At 42.1% G+C, this 13835-nt stretch overlaps 1 protein-coding gene and 1 long non-coding RNA gene across 2 annotated transcripts; one reads left to right on the top strand and one right to left on the bottom strand.

Annotated features, from left to right (window-relative positions):
* The first annotated feature begins 698 nt into the window (after positions 1-698).
* LOC137047995 (uncharacterized) lies at positions 699-2646 on the top strand. The gene is made up of 5 exons (XR_010899302.1): positions 699-745; positions 1023-1167; positions 1438-1490; positions 1603-1656; positions 2428-2646. It is a non-coding gene; the product is annotated as an uncharacterized lncRNA (long non-coding RNA).
* Positions 2647-3371: 725 nt separating this feature from the next.
* Positions 3372-6735, bottom strand: LOC137047384 (uncharacterized). The gene is made up of 5 exons (XM_067425018.1): positions 6717-6735; positions 6508-6606; positions 4504-4647; positions 3541-4308; positions 3372-3427 (listed from the first exon to the last, which is right to left on the bottom strand). The coding sequence occupies exons 1-5, from the start codon at positions 6733-6735 to the stop codon at positions 3372-3374; spliced, it is 1086 nt and encodes a 361-aa protein (XP_067281119.1).
* Positions 6736-13835: the final 7100 nt, after the last annotated feature.

Below are 13835 nucleotides of genomic sequence, written 5' to 3'. Positions count from 1 at the left end.
TGCCCCAGCGACCTTTCAAAGACTTATGAACAGTGTCTTGGCTGGTCTGATCTATAGGTCCTGTGCGGTCTACCTGGACGATATTGTTGTGGCTTAGCCCACTTTCAAGCAACATCTCGAAGACCTTAAGGAAGTCCTTTTAAGGCTTAAGTCCGCTGGGTTGACTATTAAGTTGGCCAAATGCCAGTTTTGTCGCAGGGAGCTTACCTTTTTGGGGTACCGTGTCTGTCCAAGTGGCATCCTACCGGAACAAGACAAACTGAAGGCTGTTACGGACTTTAAAACCCCTGCCAATGTGAAGCAAGTGAGGCAGTTTCTGGGCCTAACAGGCTACTACCGCCGATTTATACAGGACTATGCCCGCCATGCCGAACCACTCTTTGTGCTCACCAAAAATGATGTTCCTTTTGTCTGGGACAGTGCCTGCCAGGAGGCCATGGACCTTCTAAAAGAAAAACTAACTTCAGTGCCTGTGCTACATTTACATTTACATTTATGCATTTAGCAGACGCTTTTATCCAAAGCGACTTACAACTCGGGAGAACAGGAAGCGATCCATCAAGAAGAGGCAACGAAACACAAAAAGTGCCCTAAATACCCAATAATAACCAACTGCAGAACCGCAGAACCGATATACGTCACTCACAACGCTCTGAGGACAACAGCGCCATGCCACAGTCTCATGCCGGAAGTGGGCGGAGTTCACGAAAACTAAACAATCGGCACGGCGGAAGAAGAGAACACGGTAAACAGCTGTTTTGTGTTGTGGTTTTAATCTATTAAGTTTATTTGTGTTGTGTATTTGATCCATCGTTGTTGTATTAACACTTTATACAGAACGTGGCTCTATTTTTTTCTGATGTGCTCTGCTTTACGATGTCTATCGCGTCTGTTGATATGGTCTTGGTTTAAGTAACATAATTGTTTGTGATTTTATTTTGTTGTTGGCGCCGTATTTTTTATTTGCTTTTATCTGATACTGACCAGCGTTTTATTTATTTTTTCCCCACTCATTTATTGAGGCATTATGATTTGGAGAGGATCAGCTTTACTTCATGTACATCAATGCAAGACATTCTGCAACAGTTTCTACTGCCCAGTGTTTTAAACTGACCAGATGGCACAGTACACCTTCAAATTCACTTCAAAAAGCAGCTGTCCATGGAGGTATGAAGGTTTTGAGTTATTTGTTTATACACAGTAGCAAGAAATAGTATTTATTTGTTGTCCCTTTTGAATTAGTTGGTTATAAAGTTTAAAGTGTATATATATATATATATATATATATATATATATATATATATATATATATATATATATATATAGTGCTTAAGCTAACAAAATGCAAACACTATTTCATGTGTTTGAATGTGTCCCATTAAAATTAAATTAAGTACACAACCAAGCATTATATATATCTGTTTGATTTTGTTGCAGTAAATTGACAATCAGAATGTCACCCAGGATAATGGAAGCTGATCAAAAACAAGGTTAGTTTTAAAGGCTCTAATAAAGACATAAACTACTTATACAGATAGTGTGTTGTTATATGTCACATTTTCCAGGAATGTTCTTCTATTCTATAATGTTCAATTGTTTTAGACTGTTCCACAACAGTTGGATGGCTCTATTGACAGTAGGATCTTCATGTTAATGGTAAGAAAAAGAAGGAAAAGGTTTTTTTTCTTTTTAAATACAAGCTTCCCTTCATTAGGATAAAAAACATGAGGGCTTTTCACACTTGAAATAGTAAACTCCGGGTATACAGAATCTTGGGTTATCTTGCTTCATGTTTCACACTGATCATCATTTACCTGAGATGAACAATTAATCCTGGGTATTCATACACTGCCGTTCCACACTGTACTTTAATAAACCATGGGATAACATATGTGCACTATCAGGGTCACTGACAGACACTGCACTGCACACAATATGTTTTCATAAATGCTCAAGCTTTGCATGTCCTTGTATTACAAGTTTTTCCTGAATGGACATTTCAGACTATACAATCATTTAAATGGTCTCTTCTTCGCTGCAATTGCGTTTTCTGTTTGCATTTGATGTTTTTCCTCTTCAATGCTGACTTTATTATTTATATAGAGTGCACAGTGTTTCAGTGACTGTCCAAAGCACGTAAATATAAAAGTGTGAAATGTTACTTTACCCGAGGTTAAAAGTGTGTTTAGAATAACGATAGGCTCAGTGTGAAAATGAAGTGCTTGCCTTTAATTTCTGTATACACTTTGAACTGAAAATGGTTAATTAATTTGATTGTGACAGGGTATCATTTATGTCAGAAATTTAGACATGAGAAACTGAATTTCACAACTTTATTATACATGCTACATCCTGACTTCAACACACGATATTGTTAAAACACTTCCAACATTTCATCCTATTTTTTTGTACCCTTGTCTCATGAAGGAGCCACGGATCACAGAAGACATCTGCACTGCAGTGTAAAGACTGTGGAACAACCAAAAGTTTTCAACAGTTTAGTGGAAGAGCCCTGATTTCTGAAATGTGAAAGTGGAAGACTAGGAAAAAGCCCTTCAACTTTCACAGGCTGAATGGTTGACCGACGACTGGCCAAAGAGACAGTTGTCAATGTTTATAGAGGTTACATTTATTTTAGATTTAATTTGTCATGTACCTGCTGTGCAATAACTTTCAACTTCAATTCAAGTTCAATTTATTCCCCTTGGTCTGATTGTGTATTTTTTTTAAAGCAAACCCAAGCTAGTATATGATGCCTTTGCTACTTAAGGGGATTTTTAAAGAACATTTTATAAAATTAAACAATTTCTGTGTGTTTTGGGGTTTGATTAATCTGAATCATGCATAACAGTGTAGAATTGTGTAATATATATTATCTACTATGAATAAAAGGTTTATTCTGAGATGCTTGAGTAAAAAACAAATATATTGTGTCATAAAAATAAATGTTCAAATGCTCAATCTTTGTTTTCATTTTTTGTGTGTTAAGATTTATGTTCAGTTTATCTAATATAATATTTAAGACATAATATAAATAAATAAAAAAATAGCAACTTTTTACTTTAAAAACGTTACAATGTTTTTTTTATAAATACATTATTTAACGTAAATTATTTTATTTTGTATTAATATCCAGTATTGTTTATTTTAAAACATATTTATATGATTTAACTATGAGTGAGTATATCTATCTAGCCTATCTATCATCTCTCTATCTATCTTCAATTAGAACTTATTAATTAAATACTTGACATTATTAACATCGTTTAAACTTTGGGCTTGAAACGCTCCAAATTAGAGCAATGTTTGCGAAGATAAATCAGCTCCGCCCACTTCCGGCATGAGACTGTGGCGTGGCGCTGTTGTCGCCCTCAGACTGTTGTGAGTGACGTATATGGGTTCTGCGGTTCTGCAGTTAGACCTGTCTCTAAATACCAAGATTTGTACACTACTCAGAGTAGCAAAGACCAGAAAAGGAAAGAAGAAAGGAGAAATAGAGGGGGAAAGAGTTTTTTTTTATTTTTTTATGTAAGATTAAGTGCTCATGGAAGAGATGAGTTTTTACCTGTCTTTTGAATGAAGCGAGTGATTCTGTTGTGCGTATGGAGGACGGAAGATCGTTCCACCAACCAGGAACAATGAAAGAAAAAGTTCTAGAGAGGGATCTCATGCCTCTCTGTGATGGTACCACAAGCCTTCGCTCATTAGCTGAGCGAAGGCTTCTGGTGGGTGTGTAGACTCGTAGGAGTGAGTCAAAGTATGCGGGTGCTGCGCTTGTGGAAGATCCATAAGCAAGAGTCAGGGCTTTGAATTTGATTCGGGCAGCGAGTGGTAGCCAATGCAGAGAGATGAATAGAGGTGTGACATGAGCCCTTTTGGGCTCATTGAATACAAGAAGTGCTGCAGCGTTCTGGATCATTTGCAGCGGTTTGATTGCACAAGATGGAAGTCCAGCCAGAAGCGCATTGCAATAGTCAAGTCTAGAAATGACCAGGGCTTGGACAAGAAGCTGTGTTGCATGCTCCGTAAGGAACGGTCTGATTTTCCTGATGTTGTGCAATGCAAATCTGCATGACCGAGCCGTCTTCGAGATGTGGTCTTTGAAGGACAGCTGGTCATCAAAGATTACTCCAAGATTTCTGACCGACCCTGAAGGAGTAATCAAAGATGAACCTAGCTGGATGGTAAAATCATGTTGTATGGTGGGGTTAGCAGGGAAAACAAGCAGCTCAGTCTTTGCTAGATTGAGCTGCAGGTGATGTTTTTTCATCCATGCCGAGATGTCCGCCAGACAGCTTGAGATTCGTGCAGCTACTGTGGGATCATCTGGTTGAAATGAGAGGTAGAGCTGTGTGTCATCAGCATAGCAATGATATGAGAGACCATGTGCCTGAATGATGGCTCCCAATGATGCAGTGTAAATGGAGAAGAGGAGAGGTCCAAGCACTGAGCCCTGATGAACCCCCGTGGTCAGTTGATGTGTTTTGGATACCTCTCCTCTCCAGGCAACTTTAAAAGACCTACCTGTGAGATAGGACTCAAACCAGTGGAGTGGAGTCCCTGTGATGCCCAATGATGAGAGGGTAGACAGAAGAATCTGATGATTCACAGTGTCAAAGGCAGCAGACAGATCAAGGAGGATGAGGACTGATGATTTGGATGCAGCTTTAGCAAGCCGCAGGGCTTCAGTAACTGACAATAATGCCGTCTCAGTTGAGTGGCCCTTTTTGAAGCCTGACTGGTTTACGTCCAGTTGATTAGTCTGTGAGAGGAAAGATGAGACCTGGTTGAAAACAACTCTTTCAAGTGTTTTCGCAATGAATGGTAGGAGAGAAACAGGTCTGTAGTTCTCTACAAGTGATGTGTCTAATGTGGGTTTTTTAAGCCGTGGGGTTACCCGAGCCTGCTTGAATGTGGTGGGGAAGATGCCGGTGGAGATAGATGTGTTGATGATGTGTGTGAGTGCTGGTAAGAGTGTAGGGGAGATGGCTTGTAGGAGATGTGAGGGGATGGGATCTAGAGGGCAGGTAGTGGGATGGCTGGAGAGGAGAAGCTTAGATACTTCGTCCTCAGTGAGTGTAGAGAAGGAGGAGAGATGATGTTTGGCTGTGGATGTGGCTGATTCAAAAGTGTGTGTGTGTGTGGAGGTGTGAACTGACTGCTGATGAGTGTGTTTTGTTTGTGAAAAAATTGGCAAGATCATTTGCAGAAAGAGAGGTAGTGGGAGGTGGTGGAGGGGGACAGAGGAGAGAGGTGAAAGTTCTGAAAAGTGTGCGTGAGTCTGAGGTGCTGTTGATTTTGTTGTGAAAATATGAGGATTTAGCTGTATGGACGTCCTGTGAGTAGGAAATGAGCAGAGATTGGTACTTACTCAGGTCAGATGTTTCATTTGATTTGCGCCATTTTCTCTCTGCTGCCCTAAGTTTGGTCCAGTGTTCACGAAGAACATCAGATAACAAAGGGTTAGAGGGAGTAGCGCAAGCAGGCCTAGAAGACAGAGGGTAGATAGTATCTAGACAAGCGGTTAAAGTGGAACATAAAGTGTCTGTTGCAGTGTTGACATCCATAGAGGAGAATTGTGTGGGTGACGGAAGAGAGGATGACACAACGGAGGAGAGGTGAGAGGGAGAAAGAGAACACAGGTTTCGTCTGAAACTAACTGGTAGAGGAGGTGGAAGCATATGAGTAGTGAGATGTAGATTAAATGTGATGAAGTAATGATCAGAGAAGTGTAAGGGTTTGACCAAAGTGTTTTCTGTAGTGCAGTTGCGTATGTAGATGAGGTCAAGTTGGTTGCCAGATTTGTGTGTGTGTGAGGTAGTAAGAGGTTTGAGATCGAATGAGGATAGGAGGGAGTGAAAATCTGTAGCATACGGTTTGTCCAGGTGGATGTTGAAATCACCAAGGATTACAAGTGGGCTGCCATCCTCAGGGAATGAGGATAGCAGCACATCTAGTTCCTCAACAAAGGTGCCCAATTGACCTGGAGGGCGGTAAATGACTACAAGATGGATTTTAGCAGGAGCTGTAACTGTAATAGCATGGTATTCAAATGAGTTATTACAGAGAGAGATGTGGGTTGAGTATTTCCAATTGTTTGTGATAAGGAAACCTGTGCCTCCACCTCTGCCAGTGTGGCGAGGGGTGTGTGAGAAGGAGAAATTGTTAGAGAGAGCAGCAGGAGTTGCTGAGTCTTCTGGACGGATCCAGGTCTCAGTCAAGGCCAAGATATTCAGATTGGAATGAGTGGCGAAGGCTGGAATGAAGTCAGCTTTGTTTACAGCTGACTGACAATTCCATAGACCCAGAGAAAAGGAGGGAGGGATATTAGTAGAGGAAGGAATAGGACGCAGATTAGCAGTGTTGCGCTGCCGTCTGCGTCTGATAGTGGAGCGAGGGGTAGAAATAGTGGGTATGTATTGAAAGCACATTGTGAGAAAAGAGAGAAGGAGAAAGAGGATAGAGAAATAAATAAATACTTAAGTGCGTTTTCGGTGTTCGTTCTACGGTGGAGTCGATCGTAGGTCGAGTCGAAAAGGATGTCTTTACACTTGTCGGTCTTCACACGAGGCGGCTGAACACGAGGGCTGAACGCTCCCGCTGACGCTACCGCGACAGCGCTGACACGCTTATTAAATACACACTGATCACTGCTTGAGTGAGAGCAGGTGTGGAAAAGGAGCTGGAGGAGCTGTGCTAAATTTCCCTGACTTTACTCTCCTCTTCTTTATTCATGCTGATGCCTGTGACTTGGGGCTTGAGCTGCACTGATGCAGAGAGATCAGCATGGCAGAGATGTAGCTGTGGCGTATGCTAGTCGGACCCTGCATAAATCGGAAAAGCCCTATTCCACACCCGAGAAAGAGTGTCTGGCCGTCATCTGGGCCCTTGAGCATTATAGGCCTTATGTCGAAGGTCTACATGTCACAGTCTTCACTGACCACAGTGGGCTTAAGTGGTTAATGTCACGTCCCAATCCCACTGGCGGACTTGCTCGGTGGTCCCTTCGCCTTCAGGACTTCGATTTTGACATTGTCCACAAGCCTGGGTCTCGAAATAAAGTGCCTGATGCACTATCACGAAATCCCCTGCCAGATGACAAGCCTCCAATGGACCTCCTTCCTGACTATGCAGTGATCTGTGGTCTTGACCTCCGTACACTATCTTCCGTGACTCTTACAGATCGAGCTAATGTAAGACAATTACAGCTTGATGATCCAGTCACAGGTGAACTCCTTCGGGAAATGGAGGATGTGCTCCAACAGGACAGTGGCATTGATGATTACTCTCAATATTCCATCCAAGATGGCCTCTTGTACTTCAGTGATCCCAAATCTGCCTGCGGCATCCATCCCTTGAAATGTTTAAAGCTGTATGCTCCTACGTCCCTCAGAGGCGCCTTGCTGAGTTATTACCACGATCACCCAAATGCGGGTCACCTGGGGATAACTAAGACATTAGCCCGTCTGAAAAATAGGTTTTTCTGGCCTAAAATGTCATCTGAGGTGAAGAAGTATGTACCCTCTTGCACTGTTTGCCAAATGACCAAACCAAGTCAGAGGAAACCTGCTGGTCTAATGATCCCAATTCGGCCCCAGAAACCTTGGGAGTATGTGGGTGTTGATTTTGTTGGCCCTTTGCCACGTACTGCCTGTGATAATGTCTACATCTTGGTATTTGTCGATTATTTTTCAAAGTGGGTTGAGATCATGGTAGTGAGAGAAGCTACAGCTCAAGTGGCAGCAAACAAACTACTGAGTGAAGTGTTTTCACGTCACGGGGCCCCCACTTACCTCATTTCAGACAGGGGTTCCCCTTTTGTGAGTGACCTCTTCAAACAGGTTCTTGTTGCCCTGGGAACAGAACATCGGCTCACAACTGCATATCACCCGCAGACGAATGCCACAGAGAGGGTGAACCGGACTCTGAAGACAGCAATTAGGGCATACGTGAATAGTAAACACAGCACCTGGGACCGATATATCCCACAAATCTGCTTTGCACTGAGAACAGCACCACATGAGAGCACGGGCCAAACTCCGTCCATGATGTTGTATGGTAGGGAGTTAGACACTCCTTTGGACCTGATCACTCAGCCTGTCTGGGATGGAATGGAGGAACTGGAAGTTCCCTACTCTGAGCGCTTAAGACAGTCAGTGCAAGGAGCACATGATCACGCAAGAACAGCCCTGGAAACTAGTCATGACAGACGGAAGCTGCATTATGACAAGAAACGGCGCTCTGTTTCTTATGCTATTGGTGACCTTGTGAGGGTGAAATCCCACCCAAAATCAGATGCTCTGGCCAATTTTACTGCTAAACTAGCACCCCTGTACTCTGGCCCATACCGTGTCGCTCGAGTTTTGTCTGATGTTAACTATGGACTTGTGAAGCTGGACACGGGAGAGGATGCTGGAGTCTTTCATGTGGTGAATATGCAGCCTTTCGACACTTGGAACTCGTGCGGCGGCCATATGGAAAATGTGCTTGAGAAAGGGACTGAAACACCCCATGAAGCTTTGGAGTACAGTCAGTTGGGGCAACCGATGAGTGGGGATCAACTTCGAGACCCATGCTGTTCTCCCCCTAATGAGGCTGCTGTTTCATGGGACAATCTCTCTGATAATAATCATGACAAGACTAGGGGTGACACAAGTTCTTCCACTCACCTCACTGACTTTGACGCTAACGAAACTACACATACACAACTTCCTGACTTTGACACTGACCTACAGGGTAATCACTACAATCTCAGACCTAGATTGGCCCCTAGAATCACCTCAGGGTGGTCAGACAAGAAATGGACAAACGAATATCATACTGACAGATTGGACCTAAAGTAAAAGGTGTTTAATGTTTTTGAATTTCTTATGCGTTAAAACTGTTCTTTTCTTGCATAAGAATGGGAACCTTGAAAGTGTGTTTTTGGTTCCTGTGTTTTCATAATTATGTTGAAAAAAAAAGAGGAAAATGTTGCACGTATGGTTGGTTACACAAGCATTTATTTTCTATGTGATGTGTCTTTGAGGTCTACTGTGTAATGTATAGCTTGTACTGACATGTATGCAGTTATGGCCTTGTGTATGTGAAACATTATATAGGTCAATGACTTTTTGAGTTTCCATGTATGGGACTAGATTCAAATGTTGTCCTTTTTCTTTCCGGTGGGGAATCTGTAACGACCAAAACCTATGTTTTTGCATGAATCACATTATTGTGCAGTGGCCCCTTTAGGAGACTGATCACTTGAACGCTGGTGACGTAGAAGAGCGGTATCTTCAGAGTGACAAGAGCCACGGTAGATGTTACATCTTGCTCTGAAGTCTTGTAATGTTTGATTTGTTGACTTTTATTTGTGACGCTATACAAGAGCGAGTACCTCATGTATGAGGCGGCGCGTGTCTGTACCTGCCAATAAACGTGTGAAATAGACTCTTTTTCGCATTCACACTTTATTTTTCATGATTCAACGAGTTATCTGGGTCAAAGCGTTACAATGGCAGACAGAGACACTGGAGCAATGGAGACGAGGAGCCAGGAGACAAGACGTGGAAACACTCGGGAGACAAGGAGACACAGGTAAGTATACAGGTGACTCTGCTGTAGTGAGTATTAGCTGAAGCATGTGCAAACGAGCCGGACCTTGACTGAATGTGTGAACGGGGCTTAAGGCGGAAGGTCGTGAGATATTGCAGACGCTACGAGTCATTTAATTTGATCATCGCATCAAATCAGCTGGTACACGGCACGACTGTTTGCACCGCGAGCCGGCCGCGATCACACGAGTTTTCATGTAACATAGACACCGGAGCTTTCAATGTTGCTGCTATGGCTTTAGATACAAAAAATAAAGAAAAAAGGTGTGAAAATGATTTGTTGAAAAGCAGAGAACAGCCATTCCTTTTAACCGAAACAACCAGAGGGAGAGAGAAGAGTGCACGTGAGAGAGAGAAAGTGTGTGTGTGTGTGTGTGTGTGTGTGTGAACGCAGTATGTGGCAGCCACTGAGCTAGTCATATAGATTGAGCGTATGTGACGTGCTTGTGCATGATTTGGCAATAGGGGACAGCTGGTAAAAATCGGGCAGACTCCCCGAACTTTTTAAACATGTTTAAAAATTATCGTAAGGTCGGGAGGTGCTCTTAACGTGCTCGGCTCGTCTCGTATTTCCTCTCACACGGTGCGAGCCGCGACCAAACGAGCATCCATGATGTCCACGCGATTTCTCCCGAGAAAAAAAAATCGTCTGCGAGTTTGTACGACAACAAAAATCGCACCGTGTACGCCCGCCTTTAAGTGCAGATGGTGATTGGAGTGCTGATGATGTGCAGGTGCGTGTGATCAGTACTCTGGTGACTGTGAGCGGTGTGTCTGGGTGGAGCCTGTCGTGCTTGTAAAAAAAAAAAGTATTCGGCCCCCTTGAACTTTCTGACCTTTTGCCACATTTCAGGCTTCAAACATAAAGATATAAAACTGTATTTTTTTGTGAAGAATCAACAACGAGTGGGACACAATCAGGAAGTGGAATGAAATTTATTCGATAGTTCAAACTTTTTTTAACAAATCAAAAACTGAAAAATTGGGCGTGCAAAATTATTCGCCCCCTTTAGTTTCAGTGCAGCAAACTCTCTCCAGAAGTTCAGTGAGGTTCTCTGAATGAACCAATGTTGACCTAAATGACTAATGATGATAAATAGAATCCACCTGTGGATCAAGTCTCTGTATAAATGCACCTCCACTGTGATGGTCTCAGAGGTCCGTTTTAAAGCGCAGAGAGCATCATGAAGAACAAGGAACACACCAGGCAGGTCCGAGATGCTGTTGTGGAGAAGTTTAAAGTCGGATTTGGATACAAAAAGATTTCCCAAGCTTTAAACATCCCAAGGAGCACTGTGCAAGCGATAATATTGAAATGGAAGGAGTATCAGACCACCTGAAGACCTGGCCGTCTATGGAGCCAGAATGGTGACTTTAAAATTTGGCATCACAAATAAAAATTGTCATTGAAAACAAAAGCAGAACTGAAAAAGGAAACATTGGCATTGAAACATTTGCATTTAAAACAGTTGTATTGGCATTGAAACAAGTATTGGCAATGAAAAAATAAAATAATTAAAATCTTACAATCTTATTCTTTAATTGTATTGGGATTTATTTGTATTTTTCAATGACAATCTTCAGAATTTTTCTTCATGTCACTCTTTTTCAGTGACAGATTTTTTTTACAATGTCAGTTTTTTTTCAATGTCACTGATTTTCAGTTTCAACTTTCTGTCACTGTTTTGGCGTGGAGAGGGGCGGGGTCTGAGGGGAGGGGTAAGTAGAGCGTCGTTTGCATATCATTTGCATATAGGTATACTGAAGCAGTAGGCCGAGCGTCACTTTACTGGAACCCGTCGTCAGCGAAGCCTCTGGCATGACAAATGTCCAGTTTACCGGGAACTTCCAAGCCGCAAGTAAGTCTGTTTTTTGTTTTTTTATCTGCCATTTACATGTTTATTCACGTGCAACCTGGCCGGTTTGCTTAACTTTTAACGGCCGTTATGCTGTTTTTTTCTCTCCCGACGTCGACTGGAACATGTAAATTACTAATATTAGCCGTGTTGGCTAACTTAACTGTGGTTAATGCAGGGTCAAATATAAACACTGGTCACCATGGATATGCACCGAATAAGGCTAAAAGTCCGGTTTGGCAAATACATTAATTAACGTTAGGTGTATGTCGGTAGGCTATATTTGCTGCCATATGAGTACATCACAACAGTGGCTAACAGTAACATAGCCTGTGACATTAACACTGACATGATTAACAGCAGGGCGTCGGCTGTGTAGCCTAAGTTACACTACTGACATCCCCACCTAGGGCCGCGAATGTGCTTTTATCTGTATTTAATGGTAGTTAGCGTTAAGTCTCCAGCCCTGTGATGTCTCCTTTCATTTTTCTTTAGGAGTTAGAGGCCAGTCTTATTGCTGCTGCACAAGACCTCATAAACGTGCTAACGCAAAACGTTCAGCAGTAACTGTTATCACACCAGCACAGCAGAATCTAGTGCCGTCACATGAGCACCATTAAATACAGATAGAAGCACATTCGCGGCCCTAGGAGTTACTGTGTAACGCTGCGTTTAAGCCGAACTAGCGGCTCTCCTGTGTATGTGTGTGGTTGGGGATGTCAGTGTGTGTGTGTGTGTGTGTGTGTGTGTGTGTGTGTGTGTGTGTGTGTGTGTGTGTGTGTGTGTGTGTGTGTGTGGTTGGTTGGGGATGTCTGTGTGTGTGTGTGTGTGTGTGTGTGTGTGTGTGTGTGTGTGTGTGTGTGTGTGTGTGTGTTTGTGGTTGGGGATGTCAGTAGTGTAACTTACACAGCCGACACCCTGCTGATAATCATGTATGTGTTAATGTCACAGGCTATGTTACTGTTTAGCCACTGTTGTGATGTAGGCTACTCATACTACAGCAACAAGTATATAGCCTACCGACAGACACCTAACGTTAATTCATTTTTTGCCAAACCGGACTTTTAGCCTTATTCGGTGCATATGCATGGTGACCAGTGTTAATATTTGACCCTGCATTAACCACAGTTAAGTTAGCCAACACGGCTAATATTAGTAATTTACATGTTCCAGTCGACGTCGGGAGAAAAAAAACAGCATAACGGCCGTTAAAAGTTAAGCAAACCGGCCAGGTTGCACGTGAATAAACATGTAAATGGCAGATAAAAAAAACAAAAAACAGACTTACTTGCGGCTTGGAAGTTCCCGGTAAACTGGACATTTGTCATGCCAGAGGCTTCAGAGCTGACGACGAGTTCCAGTAAAGTGACGCTCGGCCTACTGCTTCAGTATACATATGCAAATGATATGCAAACTACGCTCTACTTACCCCTCCCCTCAGACCCCGCCCCTCTCCACGCCAAAACAGTGACAGAAAGTTGAAACTGAAAATCAGTGACATTGAAAAAAAAACTGACATTGTAAAAAAAATCTATCACTGAAAAAGAGTGACATGAAGAAAAATTCTGAAGATTGTCATTGAAAAATACAAATAAATCCCAATACAATAAAATAATAAGATTGTAAGATTTTAATTATTTTATTTTTTCATTGCCAATACTTGTTTCAATGCCAATGTTTCCTTTTTCAGTTCTGCTTTTGTTTTCAATGACAATTTTTATTTGTGATGCCAAATTTTAAAGTCACCATTCTGGCTCCATACCCGTCCCTCTAAACTTTAATCTCATACAAGGAGAAGACTGATCAGAGATGCAGCCAAGAGGCCTATGATCACTCTGGATGAACTGCAGAGATCTACAGCTGAGGTGGGAGACTCTGTCCATAGGACAGCAATCAGTCGTATACTGCAGAAATCTGGCCTTTATGGAAGAGTGGCAAGATGAAAGCCATTTCTTAAAGATATCCATAAAAAGTGTAACTTAAAGTTTGCCACAAGCCACCTGGGAGACACACCAAACGTGTGGAAGAAGGTGCTCTGGTCAGATGCAACCAAAATTGAACTTTTTGGCAACAATGTGTAAGGGATTGATTCGGATCAAATAACTCAAAGAGGTATTGAATTACAGTGAAAGGAACCGTAATACATAAATGATTCAAAACTAATATTTAACACTTTATCAACTATTCGTCCAGCAATACGTTGAAATTAGAGTACACTATCAATCTTAAATCGGGATATTACCCGTTACAACGGCAATAATATAAATTTTATGTTCACTGTTTGTGAGCTTAGGTAACACAATCGATCAGTTTGAGGCAGTAACTTATAAACACATAGCCAAAGACACTTGTACAAATGAAAAAGGTAAACAAAAGTTTTTTG

This window comes from Pseudorasbora parva, chromosome 19 (genome assembly GCF_024679245.1).
Source record: "Pseudorasbora parva isolate DD20220531a chromosome 19, ASM2467924v1, whole genome shotgun sequence".
NCBI lineage: Eukaryota > Metazoa > Chordata > Actinopteri > Cypriniformes > Gobionidae > Pseudorasbora > Pseudorasbora parva.
This window is presented reverse-complemented; position numbering and strand designations above follow the sequence as displayed.

Coding starts and splice junctions, on each gene's coding strand:
- LOC137047384 (XM_067425018.1), bottom strand. Junction 4,648..6,507: donor GACCTACGATCGACTCCACC/GTAGAACGAACA, acceptor CCAAATCATCAG/TCCTCATCCTCCTTGATCTG. Junction 4,309..4,503: donor TAGGTCTTTTAAAGTTGCCT/GGAGAGGAGAGG, acceptor CCACAGTAGCTG/CACGAATCTCAAGCTGTCTG.